This window comes from Ranitomeya imitator, chromosome 1 (assembly GCF_032444005.1).
Source record: "Ranitomeya imitator isolate aRanImi1 chromosome 1, aRanImi1.pri, whole genome shotgun sequence".
Taxonomy (NCBI): domain Eukaryota; kingdom Metazoa; phylum Chordata; class Amphibia; order Anura; family Dendrobatidae; genus Ranitomeya; species Ranitomeya imitator.
This window is the reverse complement of record NC_091282.1, coordinates 671,061,263-671,088,881: the sequence shown is the minus strand read 5'-3', so window position 1 is coordinate 671,088,881 and position 27,619 is coordinate 671,061,263. Positions and strand designations below refer to the sequence as shown.

Sequence of the window (27,619 nt, the reverse complement as noted above, 5' to 3'; positions counted from 1 at the left end):
AATTGTAAAAATTGGCCTGGTCATTAAGCTGAAAATTGGCTCTGTCACTAAGGGGTTAAATATTGAAATATTTTTTTATTTCCCTTGTAACTGGGGCTGGAATATTATCCCCAGTTACAGGGGAAATTCAGCCTCCTGATTGCATAGCAGTGCTGTCTGAGTCTCCTATGACCCAGCAGCCCCGGCTCCCTCACTATACCGTGATCACATGACCGCTGTGTATGGTGGAAGGAGCGCCGTTAGCGCCTCCTGTTACTGTGTATACAGTAATGGAAAATACAGAGCTGGTAATAACCCTCTCTGCTTTCTCTATGGGGAGCTCGGCAGCCGGACCCCCGCTCGTGCAGCTGTGTTAATATGGGGCGTATTTTGGAGCTTCACTGTAGAGCAGCAGCTAGGACCACCCGAAGTTGTAAAGTCTGGTCGCCCCTGAAGCAGTTGAGTAGTAGTTCTCTGCAGCACAACGTCTGGATCAATATTTAGCCTTTAGTACCCCTTTGGGTCTTAGAAGTAACCTTTTTAGTTAGAGGTTGACGCCTGTTGTACTCCCGTATTGGAAAAATGTCTTGTATGAGTGTAGGTATCACATATGGCATCCATCACCGTAACTGAGATAACGGGACTACCCGACATGAGTAACGTTTCCGTGTCTTTGCCTGGATGTCAGGAGATGAATTACCCGAGGCATAGGACCTGTCGTGTTCTCTGTATGTAGCGTCCTATGTGTCGTTCTACGTCTCCCCTTTACTACAGGCTGCTTGCGTGTCGTTGCTGGTCGTCCATGTAGAGTCCTGTCCGATAATCTGGGGCATCGCCATGCTTTCCCACTTTACCCTACTATTGTTCTGCGCTGCATTCTGCACATTTGGCATTGATCGGAAGAGAGGGCAGCGTGTTTGCACAAGTTGGGAGCTCACATCTGTCTTGCCTTAGGGTTTTCTTGTTTTGCTGACTCCGATACAAGAGTGAAGCCCTGCTGTCGTGAGTTATTGCTCTTTCTGTGAACTACTAACTCTGCCTGTAAAACTTTTTGACTTCAAAAGCAAAAATAATTTGAGGCATCCATTATAAAGCCACAATGCATAGTGTGCATTGTAGAGATTGAAGCCGTAGTTAAAGGAGCTGTCTACTACATAACCAAGGCTTAAAAGGAACAGCATAATGCATAGGCAGAGACCCTGATTCCAGGGAAGTGTCAATTACCGGGTTGTTTGCTGTCATATTGATAAAATCCCTCTATTCTCTGCTGCAGATCTAGCAGAGCTTGGAATGCTGAGCCCTGTCTAACCCCACCCACACCACTGATTGACGAAAAGCTACAAGTCAGTGGTGGGTGCGGGGCTACACCGCAGTTGACTAGGAGGCACGGCACACAGCCTTGTAAGTGACACATCGCTGGAATCAGGGTCTCTGCCTCTACACTATATAATAAATAATAATCTTTATTTTTATATAGTGCTAACATATTCCGCAGCGCTTTACAGTTTACACACATTATCGTCGCTGTCCCCGATGGGGCTCACAATCTAAAGAGATTTCTCGGGCACCCTCGAGGGTCCTCCGAGTATTTTTCAGTGCTCGGAGATTGTTTTTCTTGCCGCAGCTGAATGATTTACATCTGTTAGCCAACATAAGTACATGTGGGGGTTGCCTGGTTGCTACGGATTCCCCACATGTACTTATGCTGGCTAACAGATGTAAATCATTCAGCTGCGGCAAGAAAAACAATCTCTGAGCACTAAAAAATACTCGGAAGACGCCCGAGAAATCTCGAGTAATGAGTATATTCGCTCATCACTAATAATTTTATAAGGATGGACATAACCCTTTAAAAATGTCAGTATTTGGCGATGGCCAGACTTTAGTCAGTCACTGACCTTACAGTATTCTCATTTTTCTTTAGTTCAGCTTCTCCTGTAGGATTTCCTCTATATGTTCGTCTTACGTGGACCTGTAAAGATAGAATTTGCTTTATGGTATTATTCCTGAGCAGGTTTTACCGCACTCCTTTTAAAACGTGTAAGTAACGAGCAAAAGAAAAACAAACAAAAACGTAATTGCATAAAATCTAGCAGACCGTTTCCTTGCATGCGTGCTGGGGGGATGGTTAATGATCGCATGTCAGCTGAAGAGCGGATCGTTCCCTAGGAGTTTCGTGCAGAGTTTCAGAAGAATGAATGTTGTGTCAGGTTGCTGGTGAAATAACTTCCTATCTCTGTATTGCTTTCCTGGGGTTTGTGGAATTAGGGCTCATTTACATAAGCAGAGCTGAACTCCCACTTCTCTATAGTTTTACACAACCGTTTGGATCTGCTCCTTCCCCCCCCCTTCCTCCCCCCCAAAAAAAGTACATTTGTGTGTGGAATTACTGTAGATTAATAATGCTTAAGACCTAGTGACATGAGAACCAATAGGAACACATTAAACCTTTCTAAAAGTGAGTAAAGTACAAGTGTTGTATATGGAAGCACACTATAAGTGTCACTATATATTAGGGGTGTCAAACTGCATTTCTCGAGGGCTGCAAACCATGCGTGTTTTCAAGATCTCCTTAGCATTTCACAAGGTGCTGCAATCATTATGTGTGTAGGTGATTAAATATCACCTGTGCAGTACAAGGAAATCCTGAAAACATGACCTGTTTGCAGCCCTCGAGGAATGCAGTTTGACACCCCTGCTATATATAGTATACGTACAGTACAAGAGTTGTAGTCTAGGTATATAAAATGTGTCACTTGTCTGGCTGTGTGCTGTTGTTTACTTACACTGAAGGATTTATCACTAGGACATTATCATTGCTGTGTGAGCACTGGTCTGACAGACACGCCCCCTCCTGTGATAAGCAGCTCACTGTCTATAGACATTGTATATACAGAGCCCGCTGTGGGTGAGGTTAACTTTCTCAGCTCTGCTTCATTGCCAAATCTAAAAGCTCTGATTTTGTCAGAACAGCTGCACCCATTGATCTAAGTGATACATTGTTGGTATCAGGGTCTCTTTCTCTACATCCTGCTTCTCTCAGGTGAGGTAGCTAAAACCTGCTGACAGATTCCCTTTAAGGATTAATCCAATTTTTTTTAAATATTGCAGCCAGAAGACAGGAGTTTTCTAAAACATGTTAACTTCTTCCACACAAACTTTTTTTGGCCACTTTCCCTCCAAACTACTCCCTCATAATTTTGACTGCAAGTCAAGACACACACAAACAATTAATAGGCCTGTCAATCTCGCTGGCAAACTCCGAACCGTCCACATACAAGTGATCTGGCACAGCCTCCCATCGCATAGGATGAAACAGTCTCTACGCTCCCCATCCTTACTTTGTGGGTGGGCTTTTCCGCCTCAGGTGTGGCCATTTTCCCATTTCTAGGTCTCGGGCTCCAACAAGCAGCATAGATTTTACCCATGTGCCCTCTGGAGCTGACCCAGAGTGAGGGGAAACCAGCCGTTAAATAACCCTGGCACATTTGACATTAAGGAGCTATCTGTTATTGGACTATAGCGGTGGTCTGAGAGCTGGCACCCCACTAATCAGCCATTGTTAACTCCAATCGGAGCCCGTTATCTGGCCCTTGTGCTAGCATTGCCATAATATGATCTGGACGTGGTTCTGCCATCGGTATTCTATCCTTCATCTTCCATCCTAGCCAGTTTTTTTTTTTTTTTTTGCATTTCTGGGAATTAAATGTCAGAATGATTCCTGATAGTGGAGCCCTTCTATTCTCATTCATGTTCAGACCCCGCTGAGATAGGAAATAGATATGTTATTTTCTGTTTCTGAAGTTCTCCTGTCCCCACGCAGTAAAATGAGCTGTATTTGTTCAGCTGCCTGAGCGCCCTGGGAAATCTCCTTATTATTCTTCGGGATCTGTATAAGGGCCACATACTAACACAAGACCGTAGGTCTTACTGCATTGTCAAAAAGCAAGAGAAATGTTTGAGGCCAAATATAATCTGTTGTATTATTTTTTTTACCCTTTTCTTCTGTCTTGCGTTCATTTAGGTTTAGAACTTTTTATGAACTTCATAGAATAAATGTATTTGCTGGTCCAGCACCTGAAAATGTGAAAATTCCCAAATGCATTCATATGCTAAAAATAAGGGTTACATTTACTATTGTAATGTCCTATACTTCTTTTAGGTTTGCCATCCTTTGCGGGCATCTGTCAGAGCATGAAGGCATTCAGAAGCGCATTCAGACCGGATATATTTTTAAGGTACACAATGTTCTGGTTCTTTCAGGCTTGAAAAATTCTGGGAAATCATCATGAAATGGTCTTGATTTTTTTTTTTTTAATTATTTTCTTTCCTATAATCCCTGGGTTACAGCTCCCCCATATTCCACTTACTCATCACTCACAAAAAAAAAATCTTCTCCTATTGAGGATTCTTGCAACATTTTATTTTCAGAGTCTGATTTTTTTGCACTATAGCACATTATTGCCGCAATTTGGTCCATGCAGCTGTGCCACATTGTGTACAGTTATTTATCGCTGCCCTGTTGCAGGGGACTTATGGTGGGGTCACAAATTAAAGGTCCTGTGTTTTTACAAAGGTAATAATTGTGAATCATTGTGGCTTCCATGACTGGGCTCCCACCGATTGCCACAACTGAGTCGTTTAGTCCCTCATCAATTGCCTGAACTGAGTCGTTTAGTCCCCCATCAATTGCCTGAACTGAGTCGTTTAGTCCCCCATCAATTGCCTGAACTGAGTCGTTTAGTCCCCCATTTATCGCCTGAACTGAGTCGTTTAGTCCCCCATCAATTGCCTGAACTGAGTCGTTTAGTCCCCCATTTATCTCCTGAACTGAGTCGTTTAGTCCCCCATTTATCTCCTGAACTGAGTCGTTTAGTCCCCCATTTATCGCCTGAACTGAGTCGTTTAGTACTCCATCAATTGCCTGAACTGAGTCGTTTAGTCCCCCATTTATCTCCTCAACTGAGTCGTTTAGTCCCCCATTTATCGCCTGAATTGAGCCGTTTAGTCCTCCATCAATTGCCTGAACTGAGTCGTTTAGTCCCCCTTCAATTGCCTGAACTGAGTCGTTTAGTCCCCCATCAATTGCCTGAACTGAGTCGTTTAGTGCCCCATTAATTGCCTGAACTGAGTCATTTAGTCCCCCATTAATTGCCTGAACTGAGTCGTTTAGTCCCCCATCAATTGCCTGAACTGAGTCGTTTAGTCCCCCATTTATCTCCTGAACTGAGTCGTTTAGTCCCCCATTTATCTCCTCAACTGAGTCGTTTAGTCCCCCATTTATCGCCTGAATTGAGCCGTTTAGTCCTCCATCAATTGCCTGAACTGAGTCGTTTAGTCCCCCTTCAATTGCCTGAACTGAGTCGTTTAGTCCCCCATCAATTGCCTGAACTGAGTCGTTTAGTGCCCCATTAATTGCCTGAACTGAGTCATTTAGTCCCCCATTAATTGCCTGAACTGAGTCGTTTAGTCCCCCATCAATTGCCTGAACTGAGTCGTTTAGTCCCCCATTTATCTCCTGAACTGAGTCGTTTAGTCCCCCATTTATCTCCTGAACTGAGTCGTTTAGTCCCCCATTTATCTCCTGAACTGAGTCGTTTAGTACTCCATCAATTGCCTGAACTGAGTCGTTTAGTCCCCCATTTATCTCCTGAACTGAGTCGTTTAGTCCCCCATTAATTGCCTGAACTGAGTCGTTTAGTCCCCCATTAATTGCCTGAACTGAGTCGTTTAGTCCCCCATCTTACCATATTTCAACTCTGGTGACAAGATGCTGGTCAGGACAAGCTGAAGTATGCTGCTGGTCGCACAGGCAACCTGCCACTCCATGCTTAGTACATGTCACTGAAGATGTAGACATCTGAGCTTTGGATATGACTTAATCCATTCAACTCATCCTGGTCGCAGTCTTTTGGCATGGGGAGAACAGTGCACATAAATTTCCTGTTCTGGCAACCTATGGCAGCTTAATTGGCTGGCTCCCACAACGATCTAACATTTATCGGCAGCTATCCAGTGGTGATCACTTTTGCAGACCATAATACTCACTTTTTATTTTAAGGAGCACATCGAAAAAGCAATTCAATTACAACCAAATGATCCCCAGTGTTACTACTTACTTGGCCGTTGGTGTTACGAGGTATGTGTGATGCTTTATACTGCAGCATATTTTCAAGTAGCAATTAGAGAACAGCCTGTTAGGTGCGACATTTTTTTTTTTTTCCTGTGCCTCCTGCTCCTGGGGACTGCTGTGCCCTCTCCAGAGATTAAATGGTAGAAGTTATGACAGGTCACCCGGGAAGTAACTCTGCACATGTTCTTAGGGGGTCTAGTACTCTTCCATCATGGAGGCGAAAAGAATGCAGACATGAGACCCCAGCATATGAGATATTGCCCTCCTTGTATATAAATGTAGCCTTATCAGTCAAGGGGGCGTGATCTTCAAAAAGATGCCTGTAAAAGACTTGAGGATCACGCCCTCTTGCCTAACAAGACTATAGTTACGTGCAGAGCATAAAAAGGTATTGAGAGCCAAATCTAACAAGAAGCCCACCAGATTTAGGAGAACAAGGTCATTTATACCAGGTTATAAAAAAATGAAATTTATGGCAAGTTATAGCCAGCTTCTCCCCCCTCCCCCCCTCTTTTTTTTTTTTTTTTTTTTTTTTTGTGTGTGTGTGTCCATCACAAAGCCCCAATGATCTCTGCCGGTTAGGGGTTTCACTTCCGTGACCACTGCAGCCAATCAGTGATTAACTTCAACACTTGCATGCATGGGTTAGCACATCCTCAGCGCAGTACAAACACAGACTGGCGGAGACCACCATAGCAGCGTTGCTGGCCCAGGGGGGATTTATAAGGTGGGTGATGGTTCATGTTATTGCACACATCTGGTATTAATATTACATTGTATAGGTCTCTAATCTTGGCTGGCTGGAAAGGAAAACGGCTTCTGCCCTTTACGACACCCCACCAAGTGCTACTGTGGACGAGGCCTTAGAAAACCTGCTGAAGGCAAGTGTGGGCGAGGGCGACTGCTGCTCGTTTTTACATCTGTCGCACTTTTACATCTTTCCGATTTTTGTTTGCTTTTCATCAAGGCTGAAGAGCTGTCGCCGGGATTTTCCAAGGCTGCAAGAGTTAATATTGCAAAAGTAAGTGCTGTCTACTTAAGGGGCATTTTTATGACCTTGTTTATTATAAATAAACCATTACGAAGAATAATTTAAAAGGGATGATGACCAGGGAATGACGGTTAGGGGATTGTAGTGGATTTGTGCCTGGAGACTGGAATGGATTGCTTGACAGCTGCTATTCTGCAAGGACCTCCTGACAGATTCCATTTAAAAGGATTTTCCAGTCTCCCCTCTGCTCCCAGTATCTGTTATTGGCTGCAGCGCTAATGTCCTGTTGACAGCGCTGCAGCTAATCAGTGATCTCAGCGTTTCTACCCGAGTACCCTGCACATACTCATGAATTGCTGAGCTTACTGATTGACGTCAGCGCTGCAAACAATAAGACACCATAGAGCTGTATGAGGGCTTATTGTGTACTGAATAAGCTTTTTTTTTTTTTTTAACCGTCTTGGGTTAAGTACCACTTTATTACTTTTTTTTTTTGTGAGACAAGATTTAAAAAAAAAACAATTTTTGGTGTAGTTTTTCATATTTTTTATGGCATTGTGGGATAAATAATCTAGTTTTGATGTATGCGTCATTAAGAAATTGCACTGCATAAAAAAAAAATTCAATTCCATCAGGTTTTGGCAACAAAACCTGATACCTGCGTTTTTTGCACTAACTCATTGCTTTCATTCAGTAAAAAATGCTGAAAAACGCTAAGAGGTGACATGCTGCATTTTGCAAACCCCAAGCTCTTATGACAAAAGAGTCCAGGAAAAAAAAAACCATGTGCGTGCATGAGATTTCAGAAATCTGATTGACTTTGATGGCACTGTGAAATGCAGCTTAAAATTTGCATTAAAAAAATGGAAAAAAAAAACCCACCACAACATGTGAATATAGCCTTACAGTGGATTTTGGTAAACTACTTGCTATCTTGACATATAATTACTTCAGTTTGATGGAAGGGGTCAAAAATAAGGGTTTGTTCACATTGAGGTTTTTTTATGTGGATTTTCCATTCTGAAAAATTCATGACCAATAACCTACATTTAAAAAAAAAAAAAAGTTTGGCTCACTGGTTCCTCTGGGGTATGTCTTTGGGCCGCTTTGCATGACCCTGTGAGCCACCTTCCCCCTTATAAAAACCATAAAAAATTGCACTAAGTACCGTATAAATACTCCTTTTTCTGGAACACTAAGGTGGATTAAAAAAAAAAAAAAGTAAAGCAGAATAATCCAAAGGACCAGCAGCAATAAAATAAAAACAAAAACTCGCCACTCTTGGCCTGGTGACAGGTCCTCGTTAAAGACATTTCTAAATATTTCTCTACACATTTATGCAGCGTAAAAGGATGTAATTGAGAATTTGGATGGGTGCCAGGCAGGCAGAGGTGCGCTGGGGAGCTGTAATATCTTATAAGTGGTATATCAGCTTGACACAGTGCCGTTATTATGCTTTTCCTGAGCTACGTTGGATCCGTTTCTACTTCATTAAATAGTGGGGGAGTGCCGACATTTCATACACTCTGCGCCATCGTGTTTTAATAATCCGTGCATTGTCTTTCATATTATTTAACAGATATTCTCTGGGAACCTACTTACAAGAACTAGTACATAAATGTAAGCAAAGTAGGGACCTAAAACCTCGCAATAAAGCTATAAACAAGTGCTTCAAACTGGGAGGCTGGACTCCCCATTGAGGCACCCCATATGTGTGGGTGAGGCCCCCTCAGAAGGCAGTTTTTACGGAAGGGATCATGTTTTGTAAAGTCCTTTTTATCGTCCATAGACTTTGAAAGGTGGTCCACATTTGACTTTGCAGTGATGTCCTAAAATGTCATTGCCGAGTAAGAACCTGCAGGAGCCAGACTAACCATGCAGAACGCAGAGAGGGTTTATCACCATCTCTGCCCTCCCGACTGCTGTAGACGTAGTGCTGAACAGCAGTTTAGCAAGTGTGCTCCTTCGTGTGATCCTAACAGACCCAGATCAGCTCTGTAGGGCAGCCATAGGCTGTGTGTGTCTTGTATCAGCCACAGCTGCATGGGAACTTGGCTATACTTACCTTTATGGAAGGCCTCTTATCACTGTGTGTGTGTGTGTCATAATGTTAGAAATAAATGCACAAAATATTAAATGGCAAGAAAAAAATAAATTAATGAAAAAAGCAGCCAAATCACTATTTCTAACACAATATAAAATTGAGAAAAATAAACATTTATTTTATTCTTTACATCCCCCTCCACCAAAAAAAAAAAAAAATAAATTATAAAAAGAACATAAAAATAAGGCAAACATTATTTGAATATCTGAATGAGAAATTGTTTTAGAGCCTGGATGAATGTATGAAAAGAACTGAAAATGGGCCCGGTCAGGAGTTGTGCAAAGTGGCCTGGCCACCTACTGGGTAATACCCTATTGGATTCAGGAGGCAAAAAATAGAAAACTTGAGAGATTTTTACCTTGAGCCTTGACTTCCACTACAGAGGCGGAAGCCCAGGTATGATCGTGATCTGTCGTGTCTGACCTCTATGCATGTTGGATGTGAGTTGGCCAAACATGGCGATTTCAGCAGGGCCATCCGACTCTCCCCCGTCAGATGATGTTGAGGTGAATTGGATCGGACACTTGAATTTTCCATGCCTGATCATTTTGGCTGCAGCTTTCTCTTTGCTCCTCATTGGAAATAACTGTACGATCACTAGTGCCGAGCGCTCACATATATGGGGGAGTCTGAAGCGATAGCCGTCAGCAGAATGACCGTTTGGCTGAAGGCTTTCTCCTGTATGGCCCATTATAGCCGCTTTGGTGAGGCTCAAGTAAAAAAAAAAAAAAAAAATCGCAAATTAGTGGGCTATTCCATTACATAGACAAGACCTTAGATAGGAACAAAATGAGCAGAATCTATTATCACTTCATAATAACATTTATTACATTATTATTTGGCAATTTTCCACTAGAACATGACAAATACTTTATTATGGTATTGCTAATGTAGCAATATTTGTAGGGGGCCTACATACAGTTGAAGGGGTTGTCAACTTTCTTTCATGAGCTGCGGTAGCATTAAAACAAAATGCAATGTAAATTGATGATTGATTTCCTTCCCCGGATCCAGCACTTGCATCACGTCATCAGCGTAGCATCACATCTACGCGGGCCAGGGCTCCATGATTGGCTGCAGCTCTATTAACGTGACATAAGCGCTGCAGACAAATGGAGACTAGGGGCACTGGTGGAAATCTGGCGTTGGACCCAGAGAGTAATATTCGGTACTTAAAATGCTTTTGATGTAACTGTCCTACAGTCATGGCGTGCGGGTCCTCGTGGCTCAGTGAGTAAGCTCATGCTGGATCAGTGAGCATTGGCATCCGTTTTATTAGCACTGTACAGGAAAGCGTAGTCTAATTCTAGGCCATTCTGATTAATACTTTTCTGTTTCCTTGTTATTAGTGTTACAGGGACCTGGGGAACACTATTGACGCTGCCCGCTGGATAAAATTGGCGTCAGAGCTTCCTGACCGCACAAAGGATGTAAGCACTGATTTCTGTCTTTTCACATACATTACATCGAACTTGCATATTCAGACAGTTTTGAAGCAGCCCGCCTAATGTAACAGTTAGGTCGTCACGTGGCATGGTGCAATACACGTCTGTGTGACTGATGCCCCATACAAGGCTTACCCAGGTGCCCTTATAATGCTGAGCAGCCAATCGCCCCATCTTTCGGTGTGCAAGGGCTGCTGCAGTATTTTGCACAACCTCCGCCTTACATTCTTGGAGCCTGTGTACGTACTGCAGGTACTGTGACCTGGTATTGGTAAGTATGGCCGGATTCTAGGTAATTGATTTATATGTGCAAGGTTCCCTTTTTTTGCAGCAAAGAGGGTCTACCAATAAAAAGTAGTGTGTCCAGTCTGAGGGGAGCCCGGAGCAGGGGCCGAGGGTCACGCTTACAAAGCGCAGTCGTAGCTGGCAGCCACTTTTTTGCAGGATGGGCTGTATTTTTGAATGTACCTTGTGAGAAAAAAAATGTAGTGAATGCTCCATTGTAAAATGTATGTTGGTGCTATATCAATAAAATTATTATTCCATTGTCTGAAACGCTCCGCTTTTCCCAGAAGGTGATTGACAGGTCTATCCTTTTGTACATGCGAAGGAAAGTCCTGTCAATCTGCAGTGGCACTGGGAAGAGTCGGCCAGGGGCATAACCAGACTAGTCTGGTCTCTGGCTATTGTCCCTAACTAGATCTTTAAAGTGTATGTCTCTGAGACGTTGGAGCCTCTCACAGAGTTTGTGCAGCCCATGCTGGAATTTGTACTGCCTGTGCTGCGATTTGTACTGCGATTTGTACTCCCTGTGCTGCAACTCGTGCTGCGATTTGTACTCCCTGTGCTGCAACTCGTGCTGCGATTTGTACTCCCTGTGCTGCAACTCGTGCTGCGATTTGTACTGCCTGTGCTGCAACTCGTGCTGCGATTTGTACTGCCCGTACTGCGATTTGTACTGCGATTTGTACTCCCTGTGCTGCAACTCGTACTGCGATTTGTACTGCCTGTGCTGCGATTTGTACTGCGATTTGTACTCCCTGTGCTGCAACTTGTGCTGCGATTTGTACTGCGATTTGTACTCCCTGTGCTGCAACTCGTGCTGTGATTTGTACTGCCTGTGCTGCGATTTGTACTGCGATTTGTACTCCCTGTGCTGCAACTCGTGCTGCGATTTGTACTGCCTGTGCTGCAACTCGTGCTGCGATTTGTACTGCCCGTGCTGCGATTTGTACTGCGATTTGTACTCCCTGTGCTGCAACTCGTGCTGCGATTTGTACTGCCCGTGCTGCAATTTGTACTGCGATTTGTACTCCCTGTGCTGCAACTCGTGCTGCGATTTGTACTGCCTGTGCTGCGATTTGTACTGCGATTTGTACTCCCTGTGCTGCAACTCGTGCTGCGATTTGAACTGCCTGTGCTGCGATTTGTACTGCGATTTGTACTCCCTGTGCTGCAACTCGTGCTGCGATTTGTACTCCCTGTGCTGCAACTCGTGCTGCGATTTGTACTCCCTGTGCTGCAACTCGTGCTGCGATTTGTACTGCCTGTGCTGCAACTCGTGCTGCGATTTGTACTGCCCGTACTGCGATTTGTACTGCGATTTGTACTCCCTGTGCTGCAACTCGTACTGCGATTTGTACTGCCTGTGCTGCGATTTGTACTGCGATTTGTACTCCCTGTGCTGCAACTTGTGCTGCGATTTGTACTGCGATTTGTACTCCCTGTGCTGCAACTCGTGCTGTGATTTGTACTGCCTGTGCTGCGATTTGTACTGCGATTTGTACTCCCTGTGCTGCAACTCGTGCTGCGATTTGTACTGCCTGTGCTGCAACTCGTGCTGCGATTTGTACTGCCCGTGCTGCGATTTGTACTGCGATTTGTACTCCCTGTGCTGCAACTCGTGCTGCGATTTGTACTGCCCGTGCTGCAATTTGTACTGCGATTTGTACTCCCTGTGCTGCAACTCGTGCTGCGATTTGTACTGCCTGTGCTGCGATTTGTACTGCGATTTGTACTCCCTGTGCTGCAACTCGTGCTGCGATTTGAACTGCCTGTGCTGCGATTTGTACTGCGATTTGTACTCCCTGTGCTGCAACTCGTGCTGTGATTTGTACTGCCTGTGCTGCGATTTGTACTGAGATTTGTACTCCCTGTGCTGCAACTCGTGCTGCAATTTGTACTGCCTGTGCTGCGATTTGTGCTGCGATTTGTACTGCCTGTGCTGCGATTTGTACTGCGATTTGTACTCCCTGTGCTGCAACTCGTGCTGCGATTTGTACTGCGATTTGTACTCCCTGTGCTGCAACTCGTGCTGCGATTTGTACTGCCTGTGCTGCGATTTGTACTGCGATTTGTACTGCGATTTGTACTCCCTGTGCTGCAACTCGTGCTGCGATTTGTACTGCCTGTGCTGCGATTTGTGCTGCGATTTGTACTGCCTGTGCTGCGATTTGTACTGCGATTTGTACTCCCTGTGCTGCAACTCGTGCTGCGATTTGTACTGCCTGTGCTGCGATTTGTACTGCGATTTGTACTCCCTGTGCTGCAACTCGTGCTGCGATTTGTACTGCCTGTGCTGCGATTTGTACTGCGATTTGTACTGCGATTTGTACTCCCTGTGCTGCAACTCGTGCTGCGATTTGTACTGCCTGTGCTGCGATTTGTGCTGCGATTTGTACTGCCTGTGCTGCGATTTGTACTGCGATTTGTACTCCCTGTGCTGCAACTCGTGCTGCGATTTGTACTGCCTGTGCTGCGATTTGTACTGCGATTTGTACTCCCTGTGCTGCAACTCGTGCTGCGATTTGTACTGCCTGTGCTGCAACTCGTGCTGCGATTTGTACTGCCCGTGCTGCGATTCGTACTGCCTCACTGCTGCCTCGCTGGGCATGTACAGTGCAGTGATGACGCTGGGGAGCATGCACCCGATCTCATTGATGTCTCCCAGGGAAGCCGAACGTTACACACATGCGCACACTGGATTACTGTACTCATATGCTGCTGTCAGAGCCTGTACAGGACCCGTGCGTCATACCTCCGGACTGCACACATCTCGGCAGGTGTACCGTGTCATTCACTTTCAGCACTGGATGCCACTGGATAACCCCTAAGACAGTAGAACGCAGCTGGCACTCACCATCTGAGGTTCAGGCTCCTCTCCAGATATACGCACCTGCCATCCACTGTACGTTTATGGCAGATGTCAGGAAGAGGTTAGAAAGGTGGACATGGGGTATTTCCACTATACGTTATACATTAGGTTGAATATTTCTAATTGCAGAACGGTGTGGACTTCCCACATTTTATTTCTGGTGGGGATGGAGAACGATTTAAGGACAGCCAAGCATGTTTGTGACGGCAAGCCTGCGCTGTAATGGCCAGATGAGTCCAGACAGTCTGCAATGCCATCTCCCATCCATGCAATCTCAGGGTGCAAATGTTAAGACACAACATGATGTACGTTGATTGACACGCTCCCCCCAAAATATAGGACCACTGAAAGTGCAGGCTGGTGCATCCATATAAGTGATGCACAGTGACACCACTTGCTTTCTTATGTACAGTACCACCATATGCACCCACATACACCCCAATACTCCTGTCTTCTCCTCCTATGGGGCTCCTTCAGCTGGGGGTATTGATGATGTCTTAAGAATGTGGGGTCACCGATTGTGCACCTCTGTGTTAGATTTCGATCTAACTAAACTTCTGGGTGTGTTGTATGTGTGTGTATATATGTATAATAAATATATTTCTAGGTTTGAATTTACAAGAATGTTGGATTCTTTTTGTATTTATGCCAAAATCCAATTCCTTTTTTTTTTTATTCCGACAGGATTTAAATAGCGCCTCTACCATAGAGGAGATGATGGCTTCAACCACTGCCTAAATGTATCTGCTCCATGACCCAGATCATCGCTTTACCCCCAACCCCTGGAAGATCTCGCCGCCCATCCGAGCTCTAGCATTCCAATAATGATCCCGGCTTATTTATTATAGACGGGGGATACGTCCCTGTATCCGTATTAAGGACGGCGGGGCTGGGAGACATCGCCTCTCGTCCTTTCCTTTGGACAGTGACTGTTCCCGTGTAAATCTAGTGGATACTGATGTGAAGACAGATTCATGTGTTCTCGATTTTCTGGTGCTAAATGTGATATATATTTGAAGATAGAGTGAGGAACATCTGAAACTCGGGTCCCAGACAAAAAGTTTTTGTGAAATTTTTTTTGTTTTTGTGCCTTAGTACGAACTGCAAATCAAAAGTTCCACATTATTCTATAGTTTTAACTTTTTTTTTTTTTCTTAACCCAAGCCTATAAGATATTTTATATGTGAGCATAATCTGCTTCCTTCTGTCTGGGAATGTTACAGACCAGAACTAACTTTCCCAAGCTTTACCTAAAGAGGTTGAAAACAAAAAATTACATTTATATTCTACATTTATTTAGAATATTTTAATTACATATAATTTTTTTTTTCCTCAATCCATATCATTCGGAGTACTAGATGCAGTGACACTACAGCGGCCATACACATAGGAGAAAGCTGTCAGGCGGGAAAAAGTCAGAATATTTCACGATCTCTGGACTCGCCGCCAAGGCTTAAACATTCCTATAGTTCCAACCCATTCACTTCTGTAGGACGCAGCAGAGTTTTCCTTTCCATTAATGGTTTTCTACATTCCCAGCCTAATGATTTGCCTTTATTTTCCCACCTGCGTCCAGACAGGGGATTGCTGCGGACCATTACTATTACTTTAGATGCCACTTACCTCCCCACATTTTCCTGCGTGTGAGACCTCTGTGATCCATCATGACTGATATTCATCTCTCGTGTGGATCCTGAGCGCACGGAACGGTGAGAATCCCCCAAATAACACATTACCCTGACATGCATCATCAACCAGGATTTTTTTTTCCCCCCCAAAGTTCCTACAATCATGTTTTCTGCATAGATTTTTCAAAATTATTATTTTTTCCCTTAGGTGACCAATTATTATTTTTTCTTTTTCTATAGTTTTTTTTTCCATCCTTGATTCTATATTTTAAATATTAGTACACACGTGGGGATACAACAATATCTACCCACTTTATACTTTAAGACTATGGGCCTAATTCATCTAAGCTCTGAGAAGTCGCACCATTTTGGCGCAGCTCAAGGGGGATCTTAAATGTTTTTGGCATTCTCAACTCCCAATAAGGAGAACAGAGTTTGGGGTGGGAGTGTGGCGACACCACAAAGCTTACTCCAGCAGGGACTGGAGTAGGATTTGTGTCGGCGCGCACACATGGGTGCCTGGTTTGATGCTTTGGATTGACAAAGAGGCGGGAACCTCTGCATGAATCAGGAGCATCAGACTCCAGCATATCTCCTCACCAACATCGGCCTTGATGAATTGGGACCTATGTCGACTTTTTCAACTATTTTTGTATTGCTCCTGTGCAACTGAAATAGGGGAAAAAGCAACTTTGCAAAGAATCTTTTTTGCGTCTACAGCCTCTATGTAGAATTATGTGTCTCCATGGTTACATACTACATGCAAACCCTCTTTAGCCTGATGCTGCAGTTGATCGCCCTTCCATCTCTCTCCATTCTGTAAGTTAGTAAGTGGTAGGGAACACATTTAGTATGACTCGAAGATCAGACTACAAAGGTTTTGTTTGTAGTCTGTTACCATAGAAACATTTAGGCCTGCTTATGAGCTGGAGACCGAATAATAAGTATTTTATGTTAAAGGGAATCTGTCAGCAGGTTTTTTTTCTATGTGCTCACAGCAGCATGATGTATGGGAAGAGAGCCTGATTCCAGTGATGTCAGTTTCTCAGCTGCTTGCTGGAGTTTTAATACGATCAGTGTTTTATCGGCAGGTGATTATCACTGCTGGACTAGATCCCATACAAGAGTCAGCAAGAATCTGTGTAGCCACACCCCCACTACTGATTGGCAGCTTGCAGACAATGTACACAGGAAGCTTCCAATCAGTGGTGTGGGCGGGGTTATAAACAGCTCAGCACTCTGAGGAGCCCTGCTTCATCTACAGCAGAGAATACAGGGATTTTATCAAAATTACAGCAAGCAGCCCAGTAAGTGAATCATCGCTAGAATCAGAGTCTCGGCCCCTACATTTTGTTGCTTTCAGATTACATGGCAAAAACCTTCTGACAGATTTCATCTTAGACTTTTTGCTAAGTTGATTTTTATTTTAGATGCAATAAAAATAATGGAAATGGTAAAGTCTGTGACAAAATAAATGTATAATATTTGACCAGAAAACTTCTTTATATTCACATTTAATTTGATTATATTTTAACTGTACCTCTAATATAATGTGTAAAATGTGCACTGAACAATGGGGTGGTTTGGATTTATTTAATGATGTTACTAATAAAGTCATATACTACTGTCTTTATATTTGTCGTTATTTGATTCCAAAGCACAAAATTGTGGGAATAACTGTTCCTGACGTTGCTATTGGTAATACAAATATACTTTCCTAAATGCCTTTAATAGGTTAAAGTCGTCAGATGTCTTTTTTAACCCAAGTATCGAGTTCAACGTTTCTCAAATCAGTTGTGTATCCTTTTATTGGTAAATTATGTGCACCCCTCAATAGCCACTACTGGACAACCCATTATTAAATGCATCAGTGTGCTACTTTTAAATAATAAAAAAAAAAAAAATACTTACTCCTCTGCTTTGAGCCGTGCGTTCCCAAGACATGACCGCTGCAGCCAATCATCAAATGTTTGAGGATAGGAAGAGGCTTTATTCCACTCAAACGTAATTGTAATATGAGCCTTGTATATTAGTTTTCCTTGTCTCTCCTTTGTAAAATCCCACATTTTCTCATTCTTTATTAATATTCACTTTACAGTCCTCATCTATCTCCCATCAGTGCCATAGACAATGAATGAAGCGGAGGTGCCCATCACTCCAACCAAACAGGACACTTCAGAGCTCGGTTATTGGCTTAAGTGGGGGTGACTTTCGGTTGATATGTGAAAACTTGCATTTATGGCACTAACCCTTTTTAAAGGGAATCGGTCAGCAGGATTTCACACTGCAAACTAATTATATGCGTGTGTAGCTCTTTCAAAGACCAGTCCAGCAATACATTTACATGACCTGAGAAGTTGGTGTTTGACTTGATATGTGAATGAGGCTGAAGGTCTATGGTAGATCTTCTGCCTCTGTCACTCCAGCTCTATTCCTCACCCATCAGCGCCTTTTCCTGCTTGACTGACAGCTTCTATACTGTGTGACTTCAGGAAAAGGAGTCAGCGAAGTAGGAGGCGGCACTGGGTGGAGAATAGAGCTGGAGTGACAGAGGCTTCAGATCTACCATAGCTCTCAAGCGTCATTTACATATTGGTTCAAACTAATTTCTCAGTAACAGAAGGACTGGTCATGTAAAAGTATTGCTGAACTTGTCTCTGGAAGAGCTACATGCACACATAAATAATTGGTGGAGTGTGACATTTTGGATGTGTCTGGCCGCTGGGGTCCCATAAGTGACAAAACAATAAGACATGTAGTGATTATTGTGGGAATTTCATTGGAGAAAGCCCGAGTCAGAACATATACACTGCTTAAAAAAAATAATGGGAACACTAAAATACCACAAACTAGATATCTCTGAATTATTCCAGTTGCAAATTTTTATTCATTGCATAGTGGAATGTGTTAAGAACAATAAAACATAATGATCAATGTAAATCAAAATTAATCTCATGGAGGTCTGGATTTGGAATGATAATCAAAGTGGAAAATCAAATTACAGGCTGATCCAATTTCAGTGGAAATGCCTCGTGACACTGAAAAAATGCTCAGTATTGTTTGTGTCCTATATGTGCCTGCATGATCTCCCTACTGTACAACGCTTGGGCATGCTCCTGATGAGGCGGTGAATGGTCTCCTGAGGGATCTCCTCCCAGACCTGGAATAAAGCATCTGTCAACTCCTGGACAGTCTGTGGTGTAACGTGACATTGGTGGATGGTGCGAGACATGATGTCCCAGAACGGGCGAGCCAGTTCATATCTTCAATGCTTGCAGGAACTGCTGACACTCCAGCCTCATGAGATCTGGCATTGTCCTGCATTAGGAGGAACCCAGGGCCAACCGCACCAGCATATGGTCTCACAAGGGGTCTGAGGATGTCATCTCGGTACCTAATGGCAGTCAGGCTACCTCTGGCTAGCACATGGAGAGCAGTGCGGCCCTCCAAAGAAATGCCACACCATTGCTGGCCCACTGCCAAACCGGTCATGCTGAAGGATGTTACAGGCAGCAGATCGCTCTCCACGGCGTCTCCAGACTCACGTGCTCAGTGTGAACCTGCTCTCATCTGTGAAGAGCATAGGGCGCCAGTGGCAAGTTTACCAATCCTGGTGTTCTTTGGCAAATGCCAAGCATCCTGCACGGTGTTGGGCTGTGAGCACAACCCCCATCTATGGATGTCGGGCACTCGGACCATCCTCATGGAGTCGGTTTCTAACCGTTTATGCAAACACATGCACATTTGTGGTCTGCTGGAGGTCATTTTGCAGAGGTCTGGCAGTGCTCCTCCTGTTCCTCCTTGCACAAAGGCGGAGGTAGCAGTCCTGCTGCTGGGTTGTTGCCCTCCTACGGCCCCTTCCACGTCTCCTGGTGTACTGGCCTGTCTCCTGGTAGCGCCTCCAGCCTCTGGACACTACGCTGATGGACACAGCAAACCTTGCCACAGCTCGCATTGATGTGCCATCCTAGATGAGCTGCACTACCTGAGCCACTTGTGTGGGTTGTAGAGTCCGTCTCATGCTACCACGAGTGTGAAAGCACAACCAACATTCAAAAGTAACTAAAACATCAGCCAGAAAGCATTGGTACTGAGATGTGGTCTGTGGTCCCCACCTGCAGAACCACTCCTTTATTTAGGGTGTCTTTCTAGGAAAGTTCCCACGATCTAGGAACAGCCAGCAGAGGGCGCCTCACCGCAAATGCAGGTAAATATAGGTCAATGACCTACTTTACCTACATTCTCCGGGGTTTTGCAGACATGAGCAACGCTGCATTAGCAAAGCTCGTGGCTGCAAAATATTTTAACCCCTTCAGATGGATTTACATAGTTGGACTTTACAGATCTGCGGAAGGTAAGGATATTGTTGGTTTATTATGTTTTTTTTGTTACAGAACGAGGGTCTTCAGTGATTGGATTGGGTGTTCAATAAAATATTACAACAACCTTTGTTTTTATTTCATTAAAATAATTTTTAATAATGTGTTTGTGTATTTTTTTAACCCTTTACTAGTATTGGATTAATAATGGATAGGTGTCATAATTGACGCCTCTCCATTATTAATTTGGCTTAATGTCATCTTACAATAGCAAGGTGACATTAACCCTTCATTACTCCATATCCCACCGCTACACGGGAATGGGAAGAGAGTGGCCAAGTGCCAGAATAGGCGCATCTTCCAGATGTGCCTTTTCTGGGGTGGCTGGGGGGCAGATGTTTTTAGCCGGGGGGGGCCAATAACCGTGGACCCTCTCCAGGCTATTAATATCTGCCCTCAGTCACTGGCTTTACTCCTCTGGCGGAGAAAATTGTGCGGGAGCCCACGCCAATTTTTTCCGCCATTTAACCCATTAATTTACTAGCTAGAACGGCCAAATTTTGCATAGACACACTACTAACATTAGTAGTGTGGAATATGCAAAAAAAAAAATGGGGATATGAGAGGGTTAACTATATGTAAACCAGGTCTCATATCATGTCGGGTTTTAGGAAGGAGAAAGCAAAAGCCGGTAATTGAATTACCGGCTTTAAAGCTGTCTAGCGCTGGAAGAAATATTAATTATATATATATATATATATATATATAATGTGTCTCACTGACAGAATAGGTATATATATATATATATATATGTGTGTACACATTTATTCTATCTATTCTACTGTAAGCTGTCAGTGTGATTTTACTGTACACCGCAATGAATTACCGGCTTTTCTCTCTAACAGCGCTGCGTATTCCTCGCAAGTCACACTGCTGGTCCGTGTGTAATCCGTATTTTTGGGGCTTCCATAGACTTTCATTGATGTTTTATTTGCGCAATACGGTGACAAACGCAGCATGCTGCGATTTTCTACGGCCGTAGAAAGCCGTATAATACTGATCAGTTTAATACGGCAGATAGGAGCAGGGGCATAGAGAATAATTGTGCCGTATGTTTTGCGAGTTTTACGGACGTAGTTTCTGCGCTCTTACGTCCGTAAAACTCACAAGTGTGAAGCCGGCCTCAGTGTTCCCTTTTATTTTATTTTTTGAGCAGTGTACATCAGCAAGGCACTCCTGTACTGTAAGACCCTAAATAAGGTCTCATTAGCTGGAATGGCACAATTTCTGGTAATCTGACCTTTTTTTTTTCTTCTAATCCTAGAAAACCCTTTAATTCGTTAAATACTCTGCCATCTTTAGTCCTCAGGACTACACAGATATTGGCAATTTCCAAAAATACTATTTTAAAAAAAAAAAATGTTTCATTTAATGCAGTAATGCCTTTATAGAAGTATTTTTTTTTTTACATTTTTCATCACTGACTCACAACAAGGGTAAAAAGGAAAGGAAAAAGTTCCAGCACCAGGCGTCTCTTCATAAAATCTTCAGTACTTTATTCTCATGTCAAGAAAAAAAAAACATCATGTGGGGACGCAGCCCCTAAACGCCTGACGCATTTCGAACAAAGTTTAGTCATAGGCATATGAACAATACATAAAAACATCCTTATATACCCATTCCATTAAGTAAAACCATGTACTCCTGTTGCTTGACATGATTGGTTTACATTCATTACAAAATCAAATGTGAGACAGCCGACCAGAAATCACGACGCCTACTCAGATTATCGCCTCCTTATCCACACAAAATAAGTTTGTGAGAGATATCCCTACTGACTCACTATAACAACTCTGTGGATTAGCTGGTGTGTTTTATGAAGAGATGCCTGGTGATGGATCGTTTTCCTCTCCTTTTTGCTGTTGCTATTGAGTGGTATCAGCCACTTGTTCCTGGCACCTTCTTCCTTGGCACCTGTGTTCATTTGGATTCCTGTGAGGCACCACTAATCCCTTTCCCTGCTCCCTGTATGTTGTCACAATAAGGGTGTATGTGTAGGAGCCCCCGGAAGAAGCTTGTTGCGAAACGCGCGTTGGGGTGAGGTGGAACGCTGTGCTGGCTGCAGGTAGATATTATTACAAGGTCTGAGTTTATATGCACTGGGATTTTTTGCAATATGGGCATGCTTAGGCAGCTAGAGGTGTACCGGACAGTATGAGGTTATAAAGTCACTACCTTGCATTTGACGCCATTGAGTGATGCACAATACTCAGCTTTCCACTTTATGTTAGGGTGCTTTGGCATTTATGCATTTTTACAATTTTTTCAATAAAAGCTTTAATTTACCTTATTCTGGATCTCTTCGTTTCGGCTGCCTGAAAGGGTTGACCGTTTTTTGTTTTATTATGTATTCAGAAGTGCCGGCTTTACTATTTGGACGTTGATAATGAATTACCTATTCACACTAGTCTGGATGTGCCAGTCAGTTTTTTGTCTTTTGTAAGTTAGCGTACTGACCGAACACTCCGCCTTTCACCATGTGGTAATTTTAATTATAGCAGGTCCCTACTTACCCATAAATGCAGACATTGCTGAGAGAGGTGTCCACGCTCACCCAGGAATGACACACCACCGCCGCAGATACCAGCATTCCTTTATCTATAGCCCCCAACAGGACTACTACACCCCTCCAGGGATCTGTGCCCTCCAGCCCTGTTTCTACTAATTCAAGTAAGGTTTGAAAAAGACCCTGTGGGTCGAAACGTTACCTACGAAACACTGCGGTGACTGATAGACACCAGAACAAAAGCTATAATAAAGAAAACCACGTTTTTCAGCTCAACCAATACTCTGAAAAATCTCTTTTTTGAGTGCGACTGTTGTTATATAGGATTATATTCTGGAGTACCCCTCCACGTTCAGTCTGCACCACCACTAGCGAGAGTGCTCGTCTTTTTCTTTCCCACCCAGGAATGCAGACTTCAGCCTGAGAGAGGTATTCACATTAGATATGTAGTGACCCATCAGTTTTGAGACCACTTTGATGATGGTTGATGGGCAGATATAATGTGGCCAAATTAAGAGTCTCATTTTTTCCCATATATTTCACATTGACATACTTTAGCATGATAGAGTGCAACTTTTTTTGTATATATTACACACAAGCAGGGAACAAACATTAAGTTAACATTTTAATATACAAAAGTACACTGAAATATAAGTACATTCACAAGAAGCAAAATGGTTACAAAACTAATAAAATATAGAGACCTCTAACTAATTAGATCGGCGAGAGATCCTGCTCTGAAATTCGGACAGACCTACAATCTACATGCCAAAAAAAGGTGCTAATACATTGATAGATGTTGATCTTGTACATCCCATATCCAAATGGTGAGTGAGAAATTACTGATAACACCAGTTCCAACCCCAGGGACCTTCTTCGGCAACAAGAATGGGGTCCTGACTGGGTGGCAGTGTAGTTTGGGCACTAGTGCCCCATTCCCATTATCCAATGAACTCCCAGCTTTTGAGACCCCCAGCGATCAGCAACTTATCACCTATCCTGTGGCTGCATAAATAGTTGTAGTTTTGGGACTGTCCATATTATTCTGGCTGCTGCAGCCACCGTCATGGGAAGATTAGAGGCTTATTGTACAGTATAGTTTTTATAAATGTGCTTCATAAGTTTAAGAATGTGTGCACACGTGTTCATACATACATACATACATACATGTATATATGCAAGGCCCCCACAGTTATCACCAAAAGCCTCCTACATACAAAAATTATAAATATGGGGGATGTATCAGTCAAAAATAGATGATGTAAAAATGAATTTTTTGTGGACCCAAAGTGTCGCATGTGCTGATCAAAATATTTTCCCCCCCCCCCATCATATTACTTTGAACTGCTGCCCCCATTGTTTGGAATATATATATATACACACACATACACATAATGAAGGTCACTTTCTTTAGTACGGATACAAGTTAGAGCCATTTCTTATTTGTCTGATACAATTCAAAGGTTCTTTTTTCATTTATAATAAGCGATTACAATAAACTGCTGAGAAGTTCACCTGGTGACGTGCACAGGAGCTCCCACTTCCCACTGTTTCCAGAAATATAGCCCTCCGATTTCAAGCAGCAGAGAAAATGGCACCAAATAGCTGTTTATATTATTGGATGATGCTATAAAAGGAAAACTTGCAAAAAAAAATATTAATTCAAACCTTGAAGTAATTTCCTCTATCACAAGATGACCTGGATATAATTGTACTTTTAATGGAAAATATTGAAGCTTGTCTTTTGAGCTGTAGAGAAGGTGTGCGCATGACGTGTGAGGCGGAGAAGGTGTGCGCATGACGTGTGAGGCGAAGGAGGTGTGCGCATGATGTGTGAGGCGGAGAAGGTGTGCGCATGACGTGTGAGGCGAAGGAGGTGTGCGCATGATGTGTGAGGCGGAGATGGTGTGCGCATGACGTGTGAGGCGAAGGAGGTGTGCGCATGACGTGTGAGGCGGAGAAGGTGTGCGCATGACGTGTGAGGCGAAGGAGGTGTGCGCATAACGTGTGAGGCCAAGGAGGTGTGCGCATGATGTGTGAGGCGGATGAGGTGTGCGCATGACGTGTGATGCGGCGAAGGTGTGCGCATAATGTGTGAGGCGGAGGAGGTGTGCGCATGACGTGTGAGGCAGAGAAGGTGTGCGCATGACGTGTGAGGCAGAGAAGGTGTGCGCATGACGTGTGAGGTGGAGAAGGTGTGCGCATGACGTGAGGTATACACTATGCATGTAGTAATCACATTAGATATACATAAATAGATGTTTATCACATACGTATAAAATAGACTGATAGTAGATAATTCTTCTGATTCTATGTACAGCACAAGTCTTCACCGGACGACTGGAGTATATGTGCTCTTGTTCTATGCATCCCATGTAGTGTACGGGTATAGGGCAACATGTGGCTCTCAAGTCATATGCGATTACAAGTTTGATGTCCTCAATATTGAATACCAGATGCTGAGAGCTGTGATTGTGATTTTGGCATTTTCTTTTTTTCATTTAGAGGATGGATTTAGAGGTATTTGGTATTTTTACAAATTCGTGTTCTTACTGCAAAAAAGTATAGGTACTGTAGATCATCCACATCCCCCCACCCAGATTGCTGTAAAATGAGCTATCAAAGGGGTTTGGAAGGTGTTGGTTCAGTACCGAGTCTCCTGCTTTCTGTGCAGTCGTCTGGATCTCACAGATATTCCAAATGGAAGAGGTCTGAGGGTCAAGCCAGTAATGTACTCCATGGTCAGTTGTTCTTCAGGGTTTGAGTGGAATGAACACTGATGTAAGAGAATAGATGTGAAAAGAAAAAGTTGCAGCATGGAAAGCTGATCTCCAATACATCTTCTTTTCCCCACTGAGAATATCAACACTCCATAGATGAGGTCTTTGTTGAGCTGGTTATTCTCATCCAAGAACCTCTCAGGTTGGAATTGGCTAGGATTTCTCCACTTGTCCACATCGTGGTTAACTGACCACTGGTTGACAAAAATTATAGTGTTTCTGGGGATGTGGAAGCCTTCAATGATGACATCTCTGGTGGTAGAGTGAGGGATGGTCATTGGCACAAAACTGCTAAAGCGCATTGCCTCATAGATAAAGGCTTGGACATAAGGAAGTTGGGCTCTATCTTCAGCGGTGGGCATCCTGTCCTGTCCCACCACGTTATCTATCTCTTCCTGCAGCTTCTTCTGTATGTGAGGATACTTAATTAGCAGGAGAATGATCCAAGTCAAGGCTACAGAATTAGTGTCCTGGCCAGCACCTACCAAATCTGTAACTGTGCCCTCCACATATTCCTTGTCAAGTACCTCTCCTGCTCCTTCCCCATGATCAATGAGCCCTATAAATGCATCACTCATATCTCTGGTGACCTTAGGGTTGTATGTCTCTCTGTGCTGGTTTATCTTATCCTTCACAAAGTAAAAAAACTCAATGTTTAAGTCTTTAAAACTCTGATAGAGGCTCCTCACTGGGTTTGGGAAGCACTGTAGCCAAGGAAGGAGGTCCACCAGGCTTCCTGAACCCACCGTTTTCCCAAACTTGTCATTCCGTCCAACAAGAGCTTTAAACTCAAGGTCATCATGGCTGTAACGTTTACCAAAGCATAGGGCAAAAATCACATTGGCAATGGCCACTGTGCACTCATGGTAAGGGTCAAAGTACTCACCACCAGAGCTGAGGCGCAGGAATACCTGGATGAGGTCTTCAGCTTCAGCTGCTACATGTTGCTCAAACAGCCTGGTGGTTTCTGTATTCACAGTGGAAAAGGCTCTGAGGGTTGAATGGGCAATTTTCTTTTGAGCTTTCCATAAGTCACTGTATGCACCAAATGCCATGGTCTTGCCCCCTGATATCACCTTGAAGGAGGGGAAGTTTGGTCTACCTGCAAATTCTGTGCTATGCTTCACTAAAGCTTGTCTGATGGTTGACTCTCCATTCAGAACCACTATATTGTGTGCACCCAGTTTGATCTTGAAGACATTTCCATAGATATGTGCCATCTTGCAAAATGTTAGATGAGGCATTTGCCCTAGTTGCATGGCATTACCCACTAGTGGCCAAGGTATAGGTCCTGGAGGGCTTTTTTTCTGTCCACGACCTCGGACCCACAAACAAACTCCCAGGCAGATGAGAAACACAAAGGAGAACATCAGGGCTGGGTGGACACTGCTCCTCCAGTCTTCCCATGGTCCAGTTCCTTCTAGATCACTTAATGGCGTCATCTTGCAAATTTCTGTTATCACTGGATGTGAATAAAATGAAATGTCTCAGTCCATATCACGGGTTCCTTAGAACTTGAAAAATAAGATGTGTAACTCCTCGTAAATTCTCAAAAACTTTTTTGTGTATCCTGCTCTCATTTATGCCTACATGTAGATGTGCACTGCTGTCATGTATTTATAGCATGCAGGAGTGAGGTGGGTAGAGCCTGACCCCTCCCAATCTTCTGGACCCTCCATCTCCTCCAGCCCCACTCTGCTCTTACTCTCCACATAACTCCAGCCACTTCCTCACAAGTCAAAGGACTGAAAAGAAAATAGGAATATTGGATGTAACAGAAACAAAAGTGAGAAACATGGTCATTAATGTAAAGAAAATGTGAAACTGTGCAACTTAGATATATTCATAGAATGTTTAATAGATGTTTTACTTTATGTAGAATCCCAACCGTGGATTCCCTGTAGAGAGATGCTGAAAAATGAACGATATAAAGCTGCACATAAAATGTATATATACACACACAACACAGGACAATCTGGATGGATCTCTCTAGAGAGATTACGTACACGATGGACCGTCACAGTGATAGATGCTGAAGAGGATTTCTGAATAGAGCTGAGAAAGATAGATAGGTAACAGACAATAGATAGATATTAGATATGAGAGCAAAGAGTAGATATAGACAAATAGTTGATAGAAAATAGATATACATTTGATATTCAGATATCTGGACTATAGATGTAGTAGATATGAGCAAAGAATATAGATAGAAAAATAGTGATGCACTACATTTTTCATATATAATAGATACACATTAGATATAGCAATATCTGGCTATAGATAAGTTAGATAAATGGTTAGAAGAGTAAAGAAAAAAAAATTATATATATATATATATATATATATATAAATTGGAACAGCATCAGAGTACTACCTTACAAGGCATGCAGAGCTCTTCCGACCAGCAATCCAATGGTCAAAAAGCAATAAACTCAAAAAAAAGGAAAAGCAGCACACAACAATTGAAAAAAAGTGGACTTTAATGCCTGAACGGCGTGGCAACGTTTCGGATATACTATC

General features: G+C 43.2%; 1 protein-coding gene and 1 pseudogene across 5 annotated transcripts in view; one reads left to right on the top strand and one right to left on the bottom strand.

Annotated features, from left to right (window-relative positions):
• The window catches only part of RMDN3 (regulator of microtubule dynamics 3), a 204,478-nt gene extending 187,411 nt beyond the window's left edge, over positions 1–17,067 (top strand). For all 5 annotated transcript variants that reach the window (XM_069729857.1, XM_069729822.1, XM_069729830.1 and 2 more), the window contains exons 8-13: positions 4,142–4,217; positions 6,041–6,118; positions 6,895–6,993; positions 7,080–7,133; positions 10,557–10,637; positions 14,491–17,067. In XM_069729857.1, the coding sequence (XP_069585958.1) occupies positions 4,142–4,217; positions 6,041–6,118; positions 6,895–6,993; positions 7,080–7,133; positions 10,557–10,637; positions 14,491–14,544 (442 nt within the window). In that variant the 3' untranslated portion in view covers positions 14,545–17,067. The remainder of the gene's footprint in view (positions 1–4,141; positions 4,218–6,040; positions 6,119–6,894; positions 6,994–7,079; positions 7,134–10,556; positions 10,638–14,490) is intronic.
• A 5,864-nt stretch (positions 17,068–22,931) lies between these two features.
• Positions 22,932–26,685, bottom strand: LOC138641963 (cytochrome P450 1B1 pseudogene; annotated as a pseudogene).
• Between the last annotated feature and the right edge of the window lie 934 nt (positions 26,686–27,619).